The sequence below is a fragment of the Sorex fumeus genome, unplaced genomic scaffold (assembly GCF_029834395.1).
Source record: "Sorex fumeus unplaced genomic scaffold, SorFum_2.1 ptg000095l, whole genome shotgun sequence".
NCBI lineage: Eukaryota > Metazoa > Chordata > Mammalia > Eulipotyphla > Soricidae > Sorex > Sorex fumeus.
In genome coordinates, this window is record NW_026606152.1 from 7775964 (window position 1) to 7800903 (window position 24940).

The 24940-nt window shown below is 44.7% G+C and overlaps 1 protein-coding gene across 1 annotated transcript in view; it reads left to right on the forward strand.

The window, feature by feature from the left end:
• Positions 1-15321: 15321 nt before the first annotated feature.
• Positions 15322-24940, forward strand: part of RNF17 (ring finger protein 17) — a 195667-nt gene continuing 186048 nt past the window's right edge. The window contains 2 exon segments of the mRNA XM_056133014.1: positions 15322-15451; positions 17956-18050. Of these exon segments, the coding sequence (XP_055988989.1) occupies positions 15322-15451; positions 17956-18050 (225 nt within the window).

Here is a 24940-nt window from a genome sequence, read left to right on the forward strand (position 1 = left end):
TACACACACAGCTCTGTGAGACTTGTCTCGTAAATCTACCTGACTGTTCCTGGGATACAGTATCTGTGAATAAACCTCCACAAGACAGAAATTATAAAGTCACCTGTGGGAGTAAAATTATAATAAATATGCTTAGAGGCAGAGCAGATGTGGCATATTCACCTTAAAAACCTTTCATCAGAAAATTGCCATCTATTTCTGCACAATGGAATACTATGCAGCCATCAGGAAAAATGAAATTATGAAATTCACCTATAAATGGGGGAACATGGAGAGTATCACACTAAGTGAAATGAGTTAAAAGGAAAGAGACAGATACAGAATGACTGCATTCATTGGTGGTATATAAAAAATATATGTATTAGAAGAATAATATTCATGCCAGGGAAAACAGAGGTTAGGGAAACTGGTCAATAATGGGAACTGAACATGAGTGTGTGTGGGACCAAGGGTAGGTAAGATAGAGAATAGACTGCTATGACAATAATAGCTGAGAATGATCACACTGGACAATAAGAGCTAAGGGTTGAGAGTAAGTAAGGGATAAGCTTTCAGTACCGATATTCCAAGCCACGGTACCCAAAAGGAGAGAGAAAGAAGAAAAGTGTCTGCCATAGAGGCAGGCAGGGGTTGGGGGAGTGATAGGAAGGAACCTAGGGACACTGATGCTGGGAAATGTACACTGGTGGAGGGAGGGAATTGAAGTACTGTATGACTGAAATCCAATCATGAAAAGCTTCATAGGAAGGAAGAAAGGAAGGGAGGGAGGGAGGGAGGGAGGGAAAGTAAGCAAGCAAGCAGGGAGGAAAGGAAGAAAGGAAGGAAGGAAGGAAGGAAGGAAGGAAGGAAGGAAGGAAGGAAGGAAGGAAGGAAGACTGTCATCTATTAATGTGTACAAAAGCCATTAAGCCTGAGTGGCCCACCTACTCAGGCCTGTCAGTGGAAGAGGCCTGTTCCCGCCGAGCCATGTGATGGCATTCCTGAAGTGAAGAAAAGGGAGAGAAGTGGAAGATTGAGTCTAGAGATCTTCCCAATAGTGGCATGGCACTGGAACTTTGGCAGTGGGTGTGATGGATAGTATATGCATAGAGAGGTGTGAAGCTCTAAACTTCCATAATAACATAAGTTATTACTAATAATGCAATCCATAATAAAGTGAAGACCCCTGGTAAAGGTAAGGGTAAAGGCCCTCCCGTTGATCATCGATTTGCTCGAGCGGGCCCAGTAACGTCTCCATTGGAGACTTTGTTGTTACTGTGTCTGGCATATCGAATACTCTCGGTAGCTTGCCGGGCTCTCCGAGAGGGGCGGAGGAATCGAACTCGGGTCGGCCATGTTGGCCACTTGTAAGGCGAACGCCCTACCCGCTGTACTATCGCTCCAGACCCCTGAAATTCCATAAAATGTAAACCAAAGATTTAAAAAAAGTAAGTGGGCTAAAGACCATAATAACAAAGATATGCAGATGGCACAGAAACTTATAAAAATATACGCTCCATTCAGAAGAATAGAGGAGGATATAAACTCAACGAAATTAACACCTCACCAAAAATACTTTATCCAGCTAAGTTATCATTCAGATTTGAAGAAATAATAATTTGAAGTATAGAGGTTAAGGTGACCTCGTTTTGATACCTCCACTGCATCAGATTTCCTGCACTTCTTGGGCCACAGGACTTGATCAGTACCACATCCTCAGACCCTGGGATATTCACCACTGTTTCAGTTGGCCAAATATCACTGAAAGTGACTACTTAGATCCTGAACACCACTTAAACACTCCCTCGGAAAAGTACACTCTGATGAGTGATGTTGATAATGAGGAATCTATGCATCTGTGAGAGCAGGGATGTGTCACAAATCCCTTTAGCCTTCTCTAAATTTCACTATAAACCTAAAGCTGTTCTAAGAAAATAAAATATTTTTCTTTGTTGGGAAAGATTTTGGCCACATCCAACTGTGTTCAGGGCTTATCCCTAGCTCTGTGTTCTGTGCTCAGGGATCATTCCTGTCATGACCCAAGGGACCAAGTATCAAACATGGGTTGGCCACTTGCAAGGTAAGTGACTTACTTGCTGTATTATCTCCCTGGTCCTAAAAAATTAAGTCTTAAAATAGACACGTTAAAAACAAGAAGAACAAAAAAAAAACAAGAAGAACATTGAAGAGAAGGACGGAGAAACATAGCAGATGACATAGTCCCAGAAATTCTATGTTATGCCTTTTTTTAAAGTGCCAGGCACATATCTAAGCATTTTGATATATGTTAACTCATTTACTCCCCAGAAATGCATTAGGAGGTAGGCAATGCTGTTGTCATCATCCCATTTTACAGATGATAAAGACTAAGTCCATTCCAGGGCATCCATCATTAAATAGAAGAAAAACAGCAGAGCTGTGAGTCAAACCCAATCTATTTTATTCCAGTGTCTGCTCTTAGCCACTGTGCACCACCATTCCTCATGCACCAGGAATCAGTCAACTCCTGGAAAATCCAAAGGTATTTTATTTCAATCTCTTCTAATTAAAAAGAGTAAAGTTTCTCATAGAGAATTTTTCTGTATTTACAAAGAAAAAACCTCCAGAGTATGTGACAGGAGAGTACAGCAGGCAGGATATTTGCTCTGCAAGTGGTCCCTAACATCCCATGTGGCCCCCCAGCACCACCAGAAGTTATCCCTGAGCACAGAAACAAGAGTAAGTCCTGAGTACAACCAGGTGTGGCCAAATAAAGCCCACCAAAAAAGGGCAGTATTTAAATGACTTTATAACAATTCATAAATTTTCATTTAGTACTATAACAATAGTGATAGTTAAGAGACGTAGACATCACCAACTTTCATTTTTTAGGAAGGAAGCCAAGGCTCTGAGAAGTGAGGTCTGGAATATGTCACTACTCTAGACTTCTGAATTTTCATCAGTTACTTGTTTCCACCTCCAAGGCAATTCAGGGTGAGCAAACAAAAAATCAGAACTGGAAAATCAGGAAGGGTTCATTTCCAAGTGTTACTCCTACAGGGGAAATACTGGTGGGGTCTGGCCACAGGCTTTTAGAAAAGAAAGTCTCATGGGAAAAGCTGCATACTTTCCATCACACTATTTACCTCACACGTGTGTATTCACCTGGCACAGCCCACATTCTTTCCATTCATTAACATCTCCAGGAACAGGGAAGGTCAATGTCACCTGAAAAATGACCCACACATTTAATATCAGATTACTGGGCCCAGAAGTCAATTTCTCTCTTTTTTGGGATAGAACATTTTCATGGTGCTTCTCCAATAAAATCTTTGTTCAAATTTCTTTTAAGAATATAGGGACTCAGGTGTAGAATCAGTAAGCTTCCAGCTTTGCTTATGTGCCCACTGAACCATTAAGAGTCAAGTACTGGGAGGGCCTGTGCCCAGTGAGCTTTGTGAGCAGCGATCTGAGGCAGGGATGAGTAACATGCTCATTTTACAGAAGAGGAAAATAATTCTCAGAAAGGAACATGACCTCTCCAGGTAACAGGCATTATTGGCCTAAATGCATTTGCACTGTCTCCACTGTGTTGTGCAAGCATTTCCTTTCTTGTCTTTTTTGGCAAGCAGCATCCTTGGTGAGCCATGTCTCAGGGCCATAAGCCCCTCTTTTAACCAGATTTAAAAACATAAGAGGCTCTTTGACCATTACCACATAACAAAAAGAAAGAATAAAAGCCAGACTTTCAAGAGTCAACAACACTTAACAAGACCTACCTCTATCCACCTCTTCAGATCATGTTTTTACCAACTCCCATGCCCACCAAGAGGGGATAGGTCAATGGCACACCACAAGAAATAATATAGTGACCCTTTTGAAAAAATGCAGTCTGCTTCCAGAGGCGAACTAATCCACAGGAGACACATGCACAAAAATTTAAATTAAATGGAGCATAACTAGGTTGTACATGTACAAACAACAGAAACCTGAGTGCTTTGTGCCTGTGGGAATCTGACACTGCTACTGATGAGGCCAATTTGAAGAGCTTCTGAGCTTTAAGAGAAGTTTCACATATGACAACGGTAAGCTTTATATTTAAGATTCTGTTTTCACCAAACTACAAGCCAGAGAGTTTGGGAATGAATGTATTGATAAGTTTGAGTAGTATGTGAGCTTCATTTGCTTTTTTGGTTTGTTTTTGGTCCAAACCCAGAAGTGCTCAGGGCTTCCTCCTGGCTTTGGGCTCAGGTATCACTCCTGGTAGGGTTTGGGGGATCACATGAGACGCTGGGAATCAAACCCAGCTTGGCCACTTGCAAGGCAAATGCCTTAACTACTGTTCCTCGCTCCAGCCCTGCTTTATTGGCTCTTAAGAGGAAAGTTGAGGGAGAACCTCTGACAGGAGAGGAAAGACTAAGATTTCTTTTTTGGGGGGGGGGGGGAGCAGGGAGAATCACACTCGACAATGCACAGAATTTACTCCTGGCTTTGCATTCAGGAATCACTCCTGGTGGTGCTTGGGGGATCATATGGGATGCTGGAAATTGAACCTGGGTCAATCGCATACAACGCAAATGCCTTACCGACCGTGCTATTGCCCCAGTACTGGGATTTCTTTCCTGGGGAAAACAGAGTGGTAAACACAGTCGCATTGCAACTTAGCTGCCATAATTCCATAATGTTCACATCTCCCTTTAGTACTGTGAGCACTATCAGTCCTTCATTTATTATTTCATCTGCTTCCTGAAGCCACAATCAGCAGATGCCATCAGCAAAAATGTAAGCCTTCATCAAAAGCATGCATAACCAGGGTTTGAGAACCACATATAGTGGTGTTTCTGATGAAATGGTAGTCACAAAATACCACAGTGAGACAGGGATTCTGCTTCTAGAACTTTGCATTAAATGCTGTTTATTCTTTATAGAGGAGAGATTGGGGAGTGTTCTGACTATGGGTAATGGCATGCTAGGGTTGGAAAGATAGAAAACACAGGCAGTAGGTACCAGTGCAGGTTTCAGGGAAATTGTTTGGCTGAGAATCTCATAACCAAAAGTACAGCCTCACAATCATAGCTATTAGAGTCTGAAAGTGCAGATATGTTTTATTAAAAGTCAACCCCAAAAGAATGGGACATAACATAGAAATTAGGGCTCATGACCCATTTTGATTTCACATGTTCCCCTGAACACTTCTGGGTGTGACTGTGGAAGTCCCCAATCACTGCCAGATGGTCTACGTATTCTTTGGCCTCACAGAGCCCAATAGCACTGTATTCTAGGCTCTTGCATTCCACTGTATGACCTGACTGGTCAAGAATTACCACACTCCAGAGCTGGAGTGATAGTACAGCAGGTAGGGCATTTGCCTTGTACACGGCCAACCCGGGTTTGATTCTCAGCATCTCATAAGGTCCCCTGAGCACTGCCAGGAGTAATTTCTGAGTGCAAAGCCAGAAGTAACCCCTGCTCATCTCCAGGTGTGACCCGGCCCCCACACACAAAAAGAATTACCAGGCCCCAGGTCCCTTGAACGTGACTTGGAAGATATCCCCATCTTAAAATATGTCAACCTCAAAAGCAATTCCTTCATTTGCCTCACCACAATGCCTCTGCAGAGCATGTCCTGGGACTGACTCTGCCCTTGGAGATTTTCTGATCATGGTAACTTGCCTCAGTGAAGACAAACAAAATTCACTGAAAACAGAGGTGATGTTTCTCTCTTGGTGACTTCAGCTTTATGTTTCCAAAAGAGTAACATCTGAGACAGACAATAGTGAATGTGTGTCTAAGAGTGGCTAGAACTAGGGAAATACACTGAGTCACTAAGAGTCTGAAGAAACCTGAACCTTGTTAGGTTGTGGAGCTTAGAACACCAGCAGCAAGACAGAAGTATGGGAACATTCCTGGGCTTCCCTTGCCTCTTAAATCTCTAGTATTCCAAAACCCTCATTCTCAAAACGTCTCCAAGCATATTAAAACCTGTAGTCATGAATTCAGACTGTAGAATAAATTCAGGCTACATTGCTGAAACGTGCCATCCCATTCCCACACCCAGCTTGGCCCTTAGGGCAGATAAATGACACATGAACAATTCTTTCAAGTCACTCGAAGTCCTGAAGAGAGTGTGGGAGGCACCTTGCTGATGCCAGCACCCTGCCGCCTATGGTGACTCTCAGGGCACACTTTCTCAGGCCCTGATAGTCACAGCTGACTTGAGCTCTTCAGGACTACTTCTCATGAAAAGATACTGAAGCTCCCATTCTTTCTCTTAATTCTGTAGCAGTAAGATTGAATCACCTATAAGGTACCCAAACTGGCCTAAAGCAGCTGTCATCTCACCATAATCCAAACTGCCATGCCCACTGTTTCATTTCTTTTTCTAATTCCCAAGGCCTCAGAGTACTAGGGATCTGGATGTGAAATTCAGGATATAAAAGAGCAAGAGCATGGTCTAAAAATCAGAACGTGAGATTTTAACTTGACTCAAGAAAGGCCAATTGTTCTAAAACCAGGATTCCCCAACTTATACAAGGAGGTGAGATTCCATGATTTCTTTTTTTGTGTGTGGGGGGAAGGGGTGTTGTGCGCTGGGGAGTGGGAGGTGCTCAAGGTTTACTCCCGGCTCTGTGTTTAGTGATCATTCCTGACAGATTCAGGGGACCATATGGGGTGCCAGGAATTGAACCCAGGTTTGCCGTATGCAAAGTAAGCACCCTACCCACTGTACTATTCTCTGGCTCCAGGAGCTCCATGATTTCTAAGTATCCCCTCCATACTCATGCCTTTTCCTAGGTGTGTATGTGTGTGTGGGGGGGGGGGGGAGGGGGGGGGGCGCGCGGGGGGAGGTGGCTAAGCCAGACTCATTTCCTGAAAGAGATGGATATTCTGTCTTATCTGAAACAGACATGAAAGACAGTTAATATGTTTTCACAATAAATTTTAGCTTTAGTGATTCAATGACCACATAATGGCCAGAGGAAAAGTAGCAGAGCATTTACAAAAAGCAAATACTATTTTTGAGGGACCTGGCGCCATCTGGTGTACTTTTAAGCTATGTCATGAGGCTGGATTCACTGCGTACTCTCTCTACTGCCATCCTGTGTTCTAACACAAGGTGAGCAATTACTGCTAAATTTCAACTGAGCACAGACTGTTCATGAAAATAGTGGAAAATAAATTCCTTGGATAATATCATGATATATTAGTGAGTATAAAAAAAGATACGCCCAAATTTTTATTTAAATAATACAGAATCAAAATATTTGATCCCCGCAGAATTTCCTGATCCCGCGCCAGGCTGTCTTCATCGGGACACCCTGGAGGAGGGTGGGTTGAGTCTCTCTTCCCGCCCCAAGCAGAACCGTGGCAGCAGAAAACCTCCAGAACCCAACCACGGCCGTCATGCTAAGGCCACCCTCCACACACTCACTCGGACAAGCCTCATCGTAGTGGGAACCGGCAGGAAAACCCAGGTATGTGGGAACCTGTGACTGAGATCTCCAAGCCTGCTTGGATCGGGACTGGATTTCTGCCCCCAGTTCCCCAGTTTTCCAGTAGCTTGGCAGTCACACCCACAAACTGCCCCAGGCACCATGTATTCTCATCAAACGGCCAAGATCCACAGACTATAAACCATAGCTCCCAGAAGAAAGTGACAAAGAATTTCCTGGAGGACGTGGTCACATTCGCAGCCAGGTGACCTCTTATACTCTAACCCACTTACGTACCAAAAGTAGCACACATTTGTTTGGTTTTAACATACTTGCTTATATTCTCTTATATCACTATATCACTGTCATCCCACTTATTCATGATTTGCTCGAGTGGGCACCAGTAATGTCTGCATTCATCCTACCCCTGAGATTTTAGCAGCCTCTCCTTACTCGTCCTTCCTAATGGTGCTGCATTGGAGGCTCTTTCAGGGTCAGGGGAATGAGACACATCACTGTTACTGTTTTTTGGCATACTGAATATACCACAGGAGTTTGCCAGGCTCTGCGATGCAGGCAGGATACTCTCTGTAGCTTGTCTTTCTAACAGTGCTGCATTGGAGGTTCTTTCAGGGTCAGGGGAATGAGACACCTCATTGTTACTATTTATGGCATATTGAACACACCACGGGAGCTTGCCAGGCTCTGCCATGCAGGCAGGATACTCTCTGTAGCTTTCTGGGTTCTCTAAGAAGGAGAACTAGATTATAGAAGATCCCATCAATGGCCAAGATCCAGAGACTATAAAACAAAGCTCCCAGAAGAGAACAATGCAGAGTCTCCTGCCTGAGTGCCAGGCTGTCTTCACTGGGGTCCCTCAGAGGGGGGAGGTTTGAGTTTCCCTCCTCGCCCTGAGCAGAGCCCCAGCAGCTGACGACCTCCAGAACCCTGCCACAGCCATGCTCAAGATCACTCTCCACACACGTGGGCAAGCCTCACGCATGATGGAACCAGCAGAAGAACCCAGATGCGCGGGTCCCAGGGCTGAGATCTCCAAGCCTGCTCGGATTGGGGCTAGGCCTTCTCCACCCAGATCCCCCATTTTCCAGTATATTGGCAGTTACACCCACAAACTGCCCCGGGCACCATAAAACCCCACCAACGACCAAGATTCTCTTATATACTGGCCTAAATGGCTCCAGAATGAAATACAACAACATACAATAACCTTCACACACTTCCCTCTTATTGTGGTGGGAAGGTGCTCAGTGGTGGGATTGGTGTTTGTAGTAAACCCATCTTTTGTTTTGGAGGAAGTTTTTAATCATTATTTTAATTTTTTAGTCAAGACTGATCTGTTCAAATTTTTTATTTCCTCTTGGTTAAATCTCGGGAGTTCATATGATTTTAAGAATTCATCAATTTCTTTCAGAATTCTTGAGTTTGTTCATATTAACCTCTTATGATTCACTGATTCACTGTCCTCCCATTGTTCATCGATTTGCTCGAGTGGGCCCAGTAACGTCTACATCGGAGACTTTGTTGTTACTGTGTTTGGCATATCGAATACATCACGGGTGGCTTGCCAGGCTCTGCCGTGTGGGCGAGATACTCTCTGTAGCTTGCCGGGCTCTCTGAGAGGGGCGGAGGAATCAAACTCGGATTGGCCATGTTGGCTGCGTGCAAGGCAAACGCCCTACTGCTGTGCTATCGCTCCAGCCCAACCTCTTATGATACTTTGTATTTCTGAGGTGTCTGTTGTAATTTCTCCTTTATCATCTCTGATCCTATGTATTTGGGTCTTCCCTTTTTTTTTTCCCTTGGTTAATCTAGTCAACAGTTTGCCAACTTCGGTACAGCTTGTTAAGTATTTAACTTGCATACAGCTGACGTAAGTTCCATCCCAGCACTCTATATTCCACCCCTCCCCCAAACTCCAACAGGAATGACCCCTAAGCAGAGAGTCAGGAATAAGACCTGAGCACCACTGGGTGTAATCCAAAATTTAAAAAAACAAGAAAGAAATACACACACTTATCTATATTCAACTCAGCAGTGTTAGAATAGTCAAGATCTGGAAACAACTTCAAGTTCCCAGTGACAGTTGAATGAGTGGTAAAACAATTGTGGTATACTTCTCAGTATATATCAAGATACAAAAACATTCATTCAAAAGGACACGTTTTGAATGTTCATTTAGTACAATAGCTAGAATATGTAATCAATCCAGGTGTACAAAGACAGATGAGTGGATAATAAAGATACATATGCACATATATGTATACTTATATATCCATATATATGTATATATAATGGAATACCATGTAGCTGCAAGGAACATTGTATGACTGAAACCCAATCACGAACAACCTTGTAACTGTGCATCTCACAGTGATACAAAAAAATTAAAAGATGTCATCTTCAGCAAGATAAAAGACAAATACCAGTTTGTGGCATAGCACTGTAGCACTGTCCTCCCATTGTTCATCGATTTGCTCAAGCGGGCACCAGTAACTCTCCATTGTGAGACTTGTTGTTACTGTTTTTGGCATATCAAATATGCCACGGGGAGCTTGCCAGCATATGCTGTGTGGGCGGGATACTCTCGGTAGCTTGCCGGGCTCTCCGAGAGGGATGGAGGAATTGAACCTGGGTCAGCTGCGTGCCAGGCAAACACCCTACCTGCTGTGCTATCGCTCCAGCCCAGAAATAAACACATAAGAAATAAAGTAAATGACAATGTCCTATGGAAAAAATTCTTAAGCCTCTGATATTAGAACTGTAGTTATTGACAAGGAGAGAGAAGACTGAGAAGAGACCAAGATCTAAAAACAATTGTGGAAGCATATTAACATTTTGGTGATAAATCTGTGTTGTAACACTCTATGTGAAAATATTAATATTGGTAAGCCATTTCACCTTAAAAATAATATGAAATAAAGAAATCCATCTTCCACGACATCCAGGAGGAGCCCCAAAAGTGGGTGAGTGCTCTCAGACCAGCTGCCTCACATGTGAAGCTCAAGATGTAGCCCCACAACTGCTTCAACACTGGCCCAGGACAGCACGAGTCCTATGGGAAGCAAGTCAAACAAAACCCACTGGCGAGATGAACCCAGGAGTAACAAGTTGCCAGTCATACCCTTCAAAGAACAAATCACAATTTTAAAAAAATTAAAGGAACACAGCTGTGTCAAGGAGGGTGACAAAAGTTCAGGAATTTCCCCCAATAATATCAGACCTTTTAAATCTACCTGAAGAACATTAGAATAATCATATTGATGTTAAGAGCTCTGAAAAGAGTATTTTAACAAATAATCAATAAACTTGAATAAAGCCTGATAGAAAAAATAAAAGAATCATTCAAACAGAAATAAAGGAGTTAAGGAGAATAGCAAGTCTTAGGAGCATAATTGATAAAGATGAAAATTAATCAGTGACCTCAAAGATTTGGTACACATCTCCAACAATATAAAAATAGGAAAAAAGGAAGATAAAAATGAACACAATATGAGATATGGTTGACAATCTGGGAAGGACAATCTCAGAATCGCAGGAATTAGAGAACTAGAGGGAAAAGAGAGGAACAATGATGAGCTGGAGAAATAATGAGTGAGAATTACTTCAATATGAAAAGGAAAGTTGTAGCACTGATCCAAGAAGCCCCAAGAGTGTCAAAGTAATCCCAAATACAAGAAAATACATTGTAATCAAAATAGCAAGAACCAAAGACAGAGATAGACTCCTTCAGGCAAAAAGAAGCAGAACTTCATATACAAGGGGAAAACATAATTCACAGCATATTTCTCCAAAGAAACTCTACATGATGAGGGCTGGAGTGATAGTTCAGCAGGTAGGATGCTTGTCTTGTATGTGACCAACCAGGGTTCAATCCCAAACACCCCATATGGTCCTCTGTCAGGAGTGATCCCTGAGGACAGAGCCAGGTGAGCACAGACAGGTGTGGCTCAAAAGCCAAAACAAAATTTTTAAAAAGAGAAACTCTAAATTTGAGTTTATATTTATATAAATATATCTATTTAGTATTTATATAATAAATTTATATAAATTTCTAAATATATAACTCTAAATTATCAAGAGAATGGAATAAAATATACACTATATTGTATGAAAATAATCTCTAGCCAAGAATTATCTACCTTGCAAAGTCATCAATCAGAGTTGAAGGATATCCCTCCTTTTCAGACAAACAGCTGAAGACATCTGTTGCATCTAAACCAGCTCTGATAGGGATACTGAATGAATGACCTTTATAAAAAGCAAAGTACAAGCAAACACCTCATAGATACATGAAAACAAAGTCCTTCATAGAAATAGTTTCTCAAAATGTGAAAGGACTGAAGTTCTCAATAAAAGTGCAGAGTGGCTGGAACAGGAATCAGTATACAACTATTTGTTGCTAACAAGAGACATACTTTAACTCTCACAGAAAGCATGGGCTCAGAGTAAAATGTTGGAAAACAATCATAAGGATAATGACAAATTAACTAAAAGGTACTTATATCAGACCAAATAGCATTCAAGCTAAAGAAATAATCAGAGATAATATACTGGTGAACAGATCAACAGGTCAAGAAAACTTAACTCTTGTCAAAATACAGCACCAAATGAAGGGGAAACAAAGTTTATAAATCAACTGCAAAAAGATCTATGGAAGAGACTGGCCCACATCCAAAAGAACAAAAGCAACTGGTGTTGGCGCAGATGTGGGGAGAAAGGAATTCTCCTTCACTGCTCGTGGGAATGCTGACTGGTTCAGCCCTTTTGGAAAACAGTACGAAGGAGACGTTACTGGGCCCACTCGAGCAAATCAATGAACAATGGGAGGACCGTGACCGTGACTTTAATACCCTAGTTTAATCATTGGGGAGATCAACCAGACAGAAATCAATATAGATGAGCCCTAAGTTAGGAATTGAAAGGGTTTCATAGATATATACAAGGCTTTCCATCCCCAGAAAACTAAAATAAGCATTCTTCTCCAATGTACATAAAACATTCTCCAGGATATATCACATACTGGAACATAATTTGGATATTCATAATGTTACAAAAATAGAAATTATATCAAGTATCTTTTTAGACCAATGCCATGAAGGTATAAATAGCACTGTAGCACTGTCCTCCCATTGTTCATTGAATTTGCTTGAGTGGGCACCAGTAGTATCTCCACTGTGAGACTTGTTACTGTTTGGGGCATATTGAATATGCCACGGGGAGTTTGCCAGGGTCTGCCAGGTGGACGGGATACTCTCGGTAGCATGCCGGGCTCCCAGATAGGGATGGAGGAATTGAACCTGGGTTGGCCACGAGCAAGGCAAACACCCTACCCACTGTACTGTCACTCCAGTCCAAAGGTCACGGTCACAGTCCTCCTGTTATTCACTGATTTGCTCGAGCGGGCCCAGTAACATCTCCATCGTAAGACTTGTTACTGTGTTTGGCATATTGAATACGTCATGGGTAGCTTGCCAGGCTTTGCCGTGCGGGCGAGATACGGGTAGCTTGCCGGGCTCTCTGAGAGGGGCAGAGGAATCGAACCTGGCTCGACCGGGCTGGCTGCACACAAGGCAAATACCCTACCACTGTGATATCGCTCCAGCCCAGTCCGAAGGTATAAATAAATAATATAAACTTGAGAAAGCTGAAACATTTGGAAACAGAACAATATACTTTTAAAATGCAATTGGATCAAGAAAGAAATCAAAGAAGAAATAAAAAGATTCCTTGAAAATGAACAAGAATGAACACAAACTATCAGAACCTATGGAGATTCAACAACAGTAATTGAATCTTAGCCAGATGATCATAGAAATACTGCTTACATCAGGGGGAAAAAAAGTTCAAAACAATGATCTAACCTCATTGCTTGAGAAACTGCAAAACAACAAATGAATCCCGAAGTAAGTAGAAGGAAGGAAATGATAAAAAAACTAGAGCAGACAATATCTGGGGGAAAACCAAATGTCCAAGAACAAATAACTGGATAAAGAAACTGTGGTCTCTATATACAGTGAAACATGACTTAGCTATAAGAAAAAAAATGAAATGCACTCTGAGTCCCATCATGGTATTAATGGTATTGACAGGATAAGATAGGTTAAAGATAGCGGGGGAGTAAAATTTTAAGTGATTTTGGGTGGGTTTGGTTTCTTTTTATTAATTTTATTGATTCGATATGCCAGACACAGTAACAACAAAGTCTCCAATGGAGACGTTACTGGGCCCGCTCAAGCAAATCGATGATCAACGGGAGGGCCTTTACTTTACTTACTTAATTTTATTGAATCACCGTGATATAGTTATAAGCTTTCATGTTTGGGTTACAATCACACAATGATCAAACACCCATCCCTCCACCAGTGCACATTCCCCACCACCAATATCCCTGGTATAACCCCCATTTCCCACCCTCCCTTTGCCTCCATGGCAGATATGATTCCCCAAAATCTCTCTACTTTTGGGCATTATGGTTTGCAATACAGACTCTGAGAGGTTATCACGTTTGGTCCTTTATCTACTTTCTGCACACGGGTGGGTTTGGTTTGTTGGAGGTTTGGGGGGGGGCTGGGTTTTTTATTTTGGTTTGTTTTAAGCAGTGAGGTTTTGAAAAGAACATTTATTTTGTTTGTGTGAATGTAGAGAGGAAAAGAGAAAATGAGGACTGTTGGCAAGTTTTTATTCTTAGCAACTGATGAGTCCCATTTCAGCAGTCCCCAGGTATTTCAGCCACAGTACAACTGCCTTATTATTTCACCCTTGCTCACACAATTTCACTGGCAGGCTATAGCTTAACACAGGGCACTGCAATGATATTAAACCACTTCCAAATGTGGTATACTCTCACCAGCGATACACATGGCATCAACGTAGTAAAGGGTCAAATCCAAATTCCTTAGTCTATCGTGCCAAACGCTCCAAATAACTCAACATAAATAAGTATATATTCTGGCCAAATGATCTATAAATTACTCTGAAGAGACCAGAGTACCAGGTTGTGTGCTTGCTTTGTTTATATTGTTTTCCTCTTCCTGGAATACCTGTTTCCTTCTTTACTTAAGCTCTCAATCCACGTTTTGGAAATTTGGGGGGGGGGGCGGTGCTCTGGGGTTACTCCTGGTTCTGTGCTCGGGGATTACACCTGGCGAGCTTGAGGGAGCATAAGGGATGCCGGGAATGCAACCCAGGCCTGCCCAGAGCAAGGCAGATCGGCTGTATTATCTCCATGGCCTTTCAGTCTCAACTCTAGCACAAACTTCAAGAAAGATCTTTCCTATGCATGCAGGCCTGTTGGTATCATTTTCCGTGCACTCATGACTCACGGAACTCCGGCTCTCCCTGGCACCTGTACAGCTTCATGGCAGAGGCCCGGTTGCTCTGCAGCCTCGTCCCCACCCCGGGCTGCACTAGGCTCCCAAACGACAGAGACAGGGAGTGCCCTGAGCTTGAAATGATTGCAGTCCTCCCTCCGGAGCTCCTGCTTGGCTTCCCTACAGAAGCCACTGCTACGAATTTAAACACACGAAGTGGGCAAATCTGCACGTCCCCGGGTTTCGGCTTCTTGCCTCTCACACGTGGCAGATGGTGCGGAGGGGTGGGGAGCTGCCTCCACGTCAAGGCCTGCAGTCACCAATAACGTAGTAGCAATGCAGGAGGGAGATCTGACTCACAGAGAGTGCTCGGGCGGAGAGACTCCAGCAGGGAGGGCAGCTCGCCCTCAGGAAACCACCAACAGTCCGGGGAGCCCGCCAGCAAGCATCCCCGCGAGCGGCGCGGCGGGCGGGGCGGGCTTGACTTTGCCTCCTTGTAACTGATTGGCTCCCCGGAGCCGTCGCCTCCAATCACGGGCCGCGGCCGCGGGGCACGCTGGGATCCGCACGAGGCTCGGTCGTCGGCGCCGGAGGGCATGATGGCCGCCGAGGCGTCCGCTGCCCAGCTTGTCCTCTCGTCCTACCGGCAGATGCGGAGGCTGGGCGGTCCCTGGGGTACCACCGAGACCCAGTGCGCTCGATGTGGTAGAAGCGTGGTCGGAGCTTCAGGTGAATAGCTGCGAGTCTGTCCTGAGGGCTCGGCAGAGGCTCTAGGGTGGAGAAGACCGAGTGTTGGGCCCGCCAACCCTCAGGGCCCGCGTGGGGGGGGGGGGGGGGGGGAGGGCGCTTGGCGCCAGCCCCGGCCCCGCAGACCCCCACTGTCGGAGGGACTTCTGGCCTTCCCCTCCCCCACCCCGAGCTGCAGGACTTGGCCTAGACCCCGCAGATGTGCCCGCTTCCCGGGCCCAGAGTCGCCCGCGAGCGCGGCCCACGCAGCGCGCGAGGGGCAATCCCGGCCTCGGCCAGCCGGCATGAGGGTCCAGACCGGCCTCCGGCTGGGCGCAGAGGAGGAGTCGCTCCCCCCGCACACCTGCGGGGCGCTAGTGGCGATGCCATGCCCTCCACAGACACACCTGCGGGGCGCTAGTGGGGACACAGTGCCCCCCCCACGCACACACCTGCGGGGCACTGGTGGGAACACAGTGCCCCACACCCCTGCAGCAGGGTGCTTATGGGACCCCAATGCCTCACACACACGCCTGCGGGGCGCTAGTGGGCACGTAGTTCCCTCCTGCTCTGAGACCACAGACACCACAGGTGGAAAGAGGTCAAGCTGTGAACTTAACGACTTGAAGTGCCGAAATACCTCACCTGGGTCTAACGATACCTGGGCAGTACTTTTACTTCACACTTAGAAAGCCAGTGTTTAGGAGACCATTTCCTCAGGTCTCTAAAAGGACTTGGAGAGTTGACTCACTCTTTTATGCTGGCTGGCCAACGTTCTCTAGCTGCTGTACAAAAAAAAATAAAAGAGTAAAACCTCCACTGGGGCCAAAGGCAGGTCTTGCACTTGCACCCTGCCACAATATCTTGTCCCCAGTGAGTCATCCCTCAATATCATCAGGTGTGACCCTTTTTTAAAAAAAGAAAAACTCTAATGTCAAATGAAATGATATTACACGAAGTTTACAATGCAGTCTTTTAAAAATCACCTGTGGTTTTTTTTTGGGGGGGGGGGTGGAATGATGGTAGGATGTTTGCCTTGCTTGCAACCTATCCAAGTTCTATCCCCAGCACCCCAAATGGTCTCCGGGGCGCAGAGCCAGGAGTAAACTCTGAGCACCACAAGATGTGGCCCTCACCCAAAAGAAAAACCCCAAAATCAGTTGTTTCTCCATGTGTTTCTATTAAAATGCCTGGAACACACAAGTGAAAAGATGGGGCCTATGCATGCAGAATTGTAAAAGAGCTTTGTATGTTGTATGTGAAGTACCAACAAATTATTTTGACTAGTACAATATCAAATTTTATGAAACAGTAAAAATTTCATTTCGCTGGTAATTTTTTGTTATTTAAATACAACTTTAATATTCTGCTTGATTGTAAGCAAATTTCTTGTAGTCCAGTTGATTTAAAAACTCCTTTAGGCTTTGTCTTTTAGGGGCAGGAGAATTAATACAGCTGGTAGAGCACTTACCTAAATCAGTAAGAACACTAAAGCTTTAACTTTGCAATGACTGAGTACATAGTCCAATTTATCTATTTTTTCCTTGCTTTCTTTCAAAATCATAAACTTTTGAAGCTACATAGGTCAAAATTATGTTAAATTTCAAATTCTGCTTAAGGCATAGTACTTTAGAAAGTTTTAATTAAGGTAGAGTATTGTTAATGATTCTTTACCTTGTACATAATTCCAGTACCACACCCATTGATATTTAATTTTTAAATCAAGATTGTATTTCCCGGGGTGGAGTGATAGTACAGCGGGTAGGGTGTTTGTCTTGGGTGTGGCCGACCCTGGTTCTGTCCCCAGAATCCCATATCGTCTCCCAGCACTGTCAGGAGTGAGTCCTGAGTGCAGCACCAGGAGTAACCCCTGAGAATCGCAGGGTGTGACCCAAAACAAAAAAAAAAAGATGATATTTCTCCACAAATGCTAGGTTTCTGAAAGGATCTTATATTGGTTGTTTGTTTGTGTCACTGTAGGGCATCTAATTTCTGTCTTTGCCCATGTTATATACATCATAAAAGAGGAAATCTTTCCAAGTTTTGGCTTTCAGCAGATGAGAAAGTCATCACATTCAGCAGATGGGAAATAAAAATAGAGGGCAGTATGATCAAGTAAAAAGAAGCAGAACAAAGCTGAAATCTGGATTATGCCATTTAAGTAGCCAGATAAGCAAAATGTTTTCCTATCTCTGGCTTACATATATTATTCCAAGCCTACTCAGATATGATATTTATAAAGAAAATTAAGCATGTTACAGAACTTATGACCCAGTTTTAAAGTATAGGGAACAGATAATTGTTTAAATTTGGCTAAATTACTACAAGGAATATTACATAACCACATGGTTTCTCTGATTCTCTTTCCTATTTTAGCTTGTGTAATTTCTCTTGAATTTTGATTCTCATCTGTTCATAATAAAACTTTATATTCCCTTCTGTTTAGTACTTTACATTCACTATTAACAAACTGGAAAATTTGAGTCACATTAGAATTTTTTTAATAGGTCACCACCATGAACTTCAGTGTGGACATGCTTTTTGTGAATTGTGCTTGTTAATAAATGAAGAATACAGCACAATTATGTGCCCTGATTGTGAGGTAAGTTGAATGAATTTCTATTGAATGAATTACAGCTTAACATTAAAGGCAGAAATGTTAGCAAAATAACCAGGGACCAGGGAGATAGTTCAAGGTCTGCAGAACCCGCTTTGCCTGGTGGAATCCCAGTTTGATCCCAGACATCATATGGTTGCCCAAGCCAGGCGTACTCTTGAGCACTAACTATGGCCCATCAAATAAAACATAGTTTTAATTAGAAAGTAAAAATTGGTGCTTTGGCTATTAACATGATGCTAGAACATAACACTTTATTTTGATTTAACACAAATTTCAGCGCTAGAGCCAAAGATGGTAAAGACCTGGCAAAAAATAAAGCTTCCCCTGCCGTCTTTTGTATTTCATAATTCAGAGTGCCCAAGAAAAATATAAGATTAAAGTAAAATATCAGCCTTAGTATTTGACTCTCTTAGACCTATATGTGATATTTTCCTCTTTTTTTATTAATGAAATAAAATCCTTCCTAACAACCCCCTATCCCATACCCCTAATATGTAAGCATATTTTTAATTTCCCCTATCAACTTTGTGTCTTGAAATTCATGTACTTATGATTTACAATATTGTCAATGATAATTTCATGCATACATCATTCCAGCACCACACCCATCACCACAGTTCCTGCTTCCCTCCACCAATATCCCAGATATCCCTCCCATCACCCCAACCTTTAGTCCTCATAAACTTGATACTGTAGACTAAATCTTAGTTTTGTTTTTTGTCCATTTTTGTTACTTTACTACGTTTCTTTATATCTCATGTATCAGATAGACCATTCTGTATCTCTCCCTTTCCTGACTGACAGACATCATGAGCACTATACTCTCTACTTCCACCCACGTGGCAGAAAATTGCATGATTTTATCTTATTGCTGAGTTGTTATATATGTATTATTAATAACTGAGTTGTATGTATATTACATCATTTGTATATAACACAATTTTTTTCAGTCATGTGGGCACATTAGGTTATTTTCAGATCTTAGTTTTTGTGAATAGTCCTGCAGTGAACATAGGGTACAAATGTTTTGAACTTAAAAAAAATGTTTGGGGAGAGGGGTGGCTCTTGGTGTATATGCCAAGAAGTGGAATTGCTGGATCATATGGAATATTTTTCTTAGGTTTTGGGAGGTTTTTTTTTTTTTTAGTCATGTCCACAATGTTTTCCAAAGAAGTTGGACCACTTGACATTCTTGCCAGTTCTGGATGAGGGTCCCTTTTTTCCCATATTCACACCAGCACTGATTGTTTCTGTTTTTTTATGTGTATCAATCTGACTGGTGTGAGGTGATATCTCATTGTTGTTTTTATTTGCATTTCCATAGTAACTGATGGAGAGAACCTTTTTATAATATACCTATTAGCCACCTTGTGTCTTTAAGAAAGTGTCAATTCATCTCTGCTCACCATATTTTGATGGAGTGGTTTTTTCTTTTTTTTTATTTTATGAAGTAGTTCACAATATTTAATTACATTTAATATTCAAACACCAGTCCCACCACCATTACACCTTCCCACCACCATATTTCGTATGTTTCCATCCTTAACCCCAGTTCCTGCCCCAAAGCAGAACCGAAATGATATATTTTGTATTGTTTGTTATGAAAATCTGCTGAAAATTGCTACCAAAAAGTATACTTGGGGGAAAGAGTGTGGAGATTGTTGTATTTCACCCAGGGGCCATTAACCCTTCTATAAAAGGTCACTAACATGTTGTTAAAGGGTGAGCCTTGTGTGCTTTATATATATATAGATATATATAGGTATATATGTATATAGGCATATATAGGCATATATATTTATGTACAGATATATGTAAAAATATATATAATATAGCTTTAGTGGTTTATCTATATGATATAAATATACATATAATATAGATATATATCTCTATATAATATAGAGATATATATCTATACATAGATAACACGATCACAATGATCCTGTTGTTCGTCGATTTCCTCGAGCAGGCACCAGTAACATCTCCTTCTTCCTAACCCTGAGATTTTATTTTTTTTTTTTTTTTTTTTTTATTTATTTATTGAATCACTGTGGGAAAGGTTACAAAGCCCTCAGGTTTATGTCTCAGTCATGCAAATATCAAACACATTTCCCTTTACCAATACTTATTTTTTCCCATGAAGAACCCCAATAAAACCCCACCCCCCACCCCTCCCCGTCCCTGTGAGGCAGATGAATTCTAGTTAACACTCTATCCGCTTTGATTAGATTGTTTCAATAAAAGATTCACCACTATTATTTAGAGTTTACCCCCCCCCCCAAATCAGACATGCTGAAAAAGCATTGTGAAGTGATTTGCTTTCTTCAGCTGGGTTCAAGAATTAAATGTTGGTTTTGGATTTCTGCTATTTTACTTATTGACCCTGGAAGTATTTCTACCGAAAGTCAGATAGTTAAGAAATTGGTTTCTGTGTTCTGGAGTCGTGGCCGTGCTGGAGAGCCGCTCGTGGGGGGCAACTGGTGGCCTCGGTAGGGCGTGAAGGGCGGAGCGAAACGCCCCCCTTCCCATGAGGTTTTAGTCGCCCCCACACTCCCGGCTCATACCTGCTGTCCACAAGGCTCCCATGTGGCCGCCATCTTTCTTTCCAGAGAGGAGAGGGCGAATGGGGCAACACCCTTTCCCCTCCGGCAGACTTGATGGGCTGGATCAATGCATAGTCCATTCACTTTTCTGCTCCAAGCTGCTGGGTTCTGCATTAAGTCCTTGTGCTTCTGGGGCCATGGCCGTGCTGGAGAGCCGCTCGTGGGGGGCAACTGGTGACCTCGGTAGGGCGTGAAGGACGGACCGGAACGCCCCCCGACCCATGAGGTTTTAGTCGCCCCCACTCCCCCGGCTCATACCTGCTGTCCACAAGGCTCCCATGTGGCCGCCATCTTTCTTTCCAGAGAGGAGAGGGCGAATGGGGCAACACCCTTTCCCCTCCGGCAGACTTGATGGCCTGGATCAATGCATAGTCCGTTCACTTTTCTGCTCCAAGCTGCTGGGTTCTGCATTAAGTCCTTGTGCTTCTGGGGCCGTGGCTGTGCTGGAGAGCCGCTCGTGGGGGGTGACTGGTGACCTCGGTAGGGCGTGAAGGACGGACCGGAACGCCCCCCTTCCCATGAGGTTTTTGTCGCCCCCACACCCCCGGCTCATACCTGCTGTCCACAAGGCTCCCATGTGGCCGCCATCTTTCTTTCCAGAGGGAGGAGGGCGGAAGGGAGCAACACCCTTTCCCCTCTGGGCAGAAATGATTGCCTGGATTAACGCATAGTCCTTTCACTTTTCTGCTCCAAGCTGCTGGGTTCTGCATTAAGCCCTTGTGCTTCTGGGGCCGTGGCCGTGCTGGAGAGCCGCTCGCGGGGGGCAACTGGTGACCTCGGTAGGGCGTGAAGGACGGACCGGAACGCCCCCCTTCCCATGAGGCCCTAGCCGCCCCCACACCCCCGGCTCATACCTGCTGTCCACAAGGCTCCCATGTGGCCGCCATCTTTCTTTCCAGAGAGGAGAGGGCGAATGGGGCAACACCCTTTCCCCTCCGGCAGACTTGATGGCCTGGGTCAATGCATAGTCCGTTCACTTTTCTGCTCCAAGCTGCTGGGTTCTGCATTAAGTCCTTGTGCTTCTGGGGCCGTGGCCGTGCTGGAGAGCCGCTCGTGGGGGGTGACTGGTGACCTCGGTAGGGCGTGAAGGACGGACCGGAACGCCCCCCTTCCCATGAGGTTTTTGTCGCCCCCACACCCCCGGCTCATACCTGCTGTCCACAAGGCTCCCATGTGGCCGCCATCTTTCTTTCCAGAGGGAGGAGGGCGGAAGGGAGCAACACCCTTTCCCCTCTGGGCAGAAATGATTGCCTGGATTAACGCATAGTCCTTTCACTTTTCTGCTCCAAGCTGCTGGGTTCTGCATTAAGCCCTTGTGCTTCTGGGGCTGTGGCCGTGCTGGAGAGCCGCTCGTGGGGGGCAACTGGTGACCTCGGTAGGGCGTGAAGGACGGACCGGAACGCCCCCCTTCCCATGAGGTTTTAGTCGCCCCCACACCCCCGGCTCATACCTGCTGTCCACACGGCTCCCATGCGGCCGCCATCCTTCTTTCCAGAGAAGAGAGGGCGAATGGGGCAACACCCTTTCCCCTCCGGCAGACTTGATGGCCTGGATTAACGCATAGTCCTTTCACTTTTCTGCTCTAAGCTGCTGGGTTCTGCATTAAGTCCTTGTGTTTCTGGGGCTGTGGCCGTGCTCCAAACTTAACTCTGACTTTCAGGGAGAAAGATTGGGTGGTTTACTTCTCATTGATCACTTTGTATATAGAGAGATGTCCGCGGTTTTGAGAAAAAGTCCTCGTTCCCGCATACTCGAGCTGTGTTTGTAGAGGCTTCTGGTCACCGGGGTTCCATCTGGGGGAGGCGAGATGCGGCGCCTACTCCATCTGGAACTTGCGGGTGAACTTGGCTCTTTTTGGAACCTGTTTTTTCTTTTTTTTTTTCCTCCGGGATCCCGCACGCTCCATGTGTTCTTTCTCTTATGCTTACGGCTTCAAAGATGGCGCTGGGGGGCGGGCTGTGGGCATGACTTCCGGAATCAGAGGTTACCTGGGAGGTGTAGTTCGGCAGATTTGAGAAAAAGTCCTCGTTCCCGCATACTCGAGCTGTGTTTGTAGAGGCTTCTGGTCACCGGGGTTCCATCTGGGGAAGGCGAGATGCGGCGCCTACTCCATCTGGAACTTGCGGGTGAACTTGGCTCTTTTTGGAACCTGTTTTTTCTTTTTTTTTTTTCCTCCGGGATCCCGCACGCTCCATGTGTTCTTTCTCTTATGCTTACGGCTTCAAAGATGGCGCTGGGGGGCGGGCTGTGGGCATGACTTCCGGAATCAGAGGTTACCTGGGAGGTGTAGTTCGGCAGATTTGAGAAAAAGTCCTCGTTCCCGCATACTCGAGCTGTGTTTGTAGAGGCTTCTGGTCACCGGGGTTCCATCTGGGGAAGGCGAGATGCGGCGCCTACTCCATCTGGAACTTGCGGGTGAACTTGGCTCTTTTTGGAACCTGTTTTTTCTTTTTTTTTTTTCCTCCGGGATCCCGCACGCTCCATGTGTTCTTTCTCTTATGCTTACCCCTAACCCTGAGATTTTAAAAGAGCTATTTCAATGCTCTTTCAGGATTAGGAGAATGAGACCCATCATTGTTACTGGTATTTGGCATATTGAATATGACACAGGAAGTTTGCCAGACTCTGCCGTGCGGGCAGGATATTTTTGGTAGCCTGCCAGGTTCTCCAAAGGAAAAATAAGATAATAAGATGCCACGCGGCCAGAAGCCATGCTTCCAGGAGCTGGGTTTTATAGTCTCTGAGTCTTGGCCATTAATGGGACCAACCTGGCACTGGCGGCAGCTGGTGGGTGTGACGCCTACCTACTGGAAGATGGAGGGTCTAGGTGGAGAAGGCCCAGTCCCAATCCGAGTAGGCTTGGATACCTCAGCCCCGGGACCCGCATGCCTGCCAGTTCTTTCATGCATGAGGCCCGTCCGGATGTGTAGAGAGTGGTCCCAGCATGGCCGTGACTGGCTCCAGAGGTCCTCAGCTGCTGGGGCTCTGCTCGGGGTGGGGGCGGGGGAGAAAACTCAACCCTCCCCCCTCCAAGGGGTCCCAGTGAGGACAGTCAGGCGCGGGGGCAAGAGACTCTGCCATATGTAGATATATATCTGTAAAAAAAAAAATTTCCCTCTGAGATTGGTTGTCTCATACTTTGAACCCCATCAAATGAGGTGCGGTAGTCTTGGAGTATGGGTAGGGTGTTTGGAATGAAGTGTCTCACGGCTGCAAATGCAGGAATAGATTCATGCATAGGTGAGGCTCTGCCCAAGCATGTGAAGAGCGGCCATGAGCATAGCAGCGGTTGAGTTCTGGAGGTTCTTGGCTGCCAGGGCTGGGTCCCTTGGGGCGGGGAGGTATCTCACCTGCCCCCTTTTGGGCATCTTGAGTGAAGCAACCTGGCACAGGGTCCAGTGGCATGGTTATGGTGAGTGTCATGTTATGCTTCCAGGAAAGGAGGACATATGATCTGGATGGTGGCCAATGACGAGATTGTCTAGTGCCAGCCAGACTGACTGCTGAGTTGCTGGAGACGGGATACAGGCAGAGAATCTCTGTTCCTGGTCCCGTTGAACACAGAGTTCTCATTCACAAAGTCCGGCATACCTGGATTTACCAGGGAGTCCTTCATGGGTGAGGCTTGGCCCATGTGTGTGGAGAGTGGCCATGAGCATGGCAGCAGTTGAGTTCTGGAGGTTTTCGGCTGCCAGGGCTGTGTCACTTGGGGAGGTGAGGGATCTCACCTGCCCCCCTCCAGGGCGCAATGGGGTGGTTTTCTGATCAAGTTTTATAAGTGCTTTATATTTCTTGGTTACTTACTTTTTGTCAAATGAATAATGGGCAATTACTTTTTCCCAGTCTATGGAGTGTCTTTTATTCTGTTCATTTCTTTTGTGGTGCAGAAGTCTCTCTTTTTTTAAAAATTTTGTTGAATCACCATGAGATAGTTACAAGCTTTCATTTTGGATTACAATCACACAATGATCAAACACCCGTCCCTCCACCAGTGCACATTCCCCACCACCAATATCCCCAGTATATCTCCCTCTCCCCCTTTCCCACCCTCCCCCTCCCTCCATGGCAGACGATATTCCGCATAATCCCTCTCTACTTTTGGGCATTATGGTTTGCAATACACACACTGAGAGGTTATCATTTTTGGTCCTTTATCTACTTTCAGCACACATCTCCCATCCCAACCGGTTTCTCAAGCCATCATTTTCCTCGTGATCCCTTCTTTATTACAGCTGCCTTCTCCCCTTTGCTCATGAGGCAGGCTTCTAG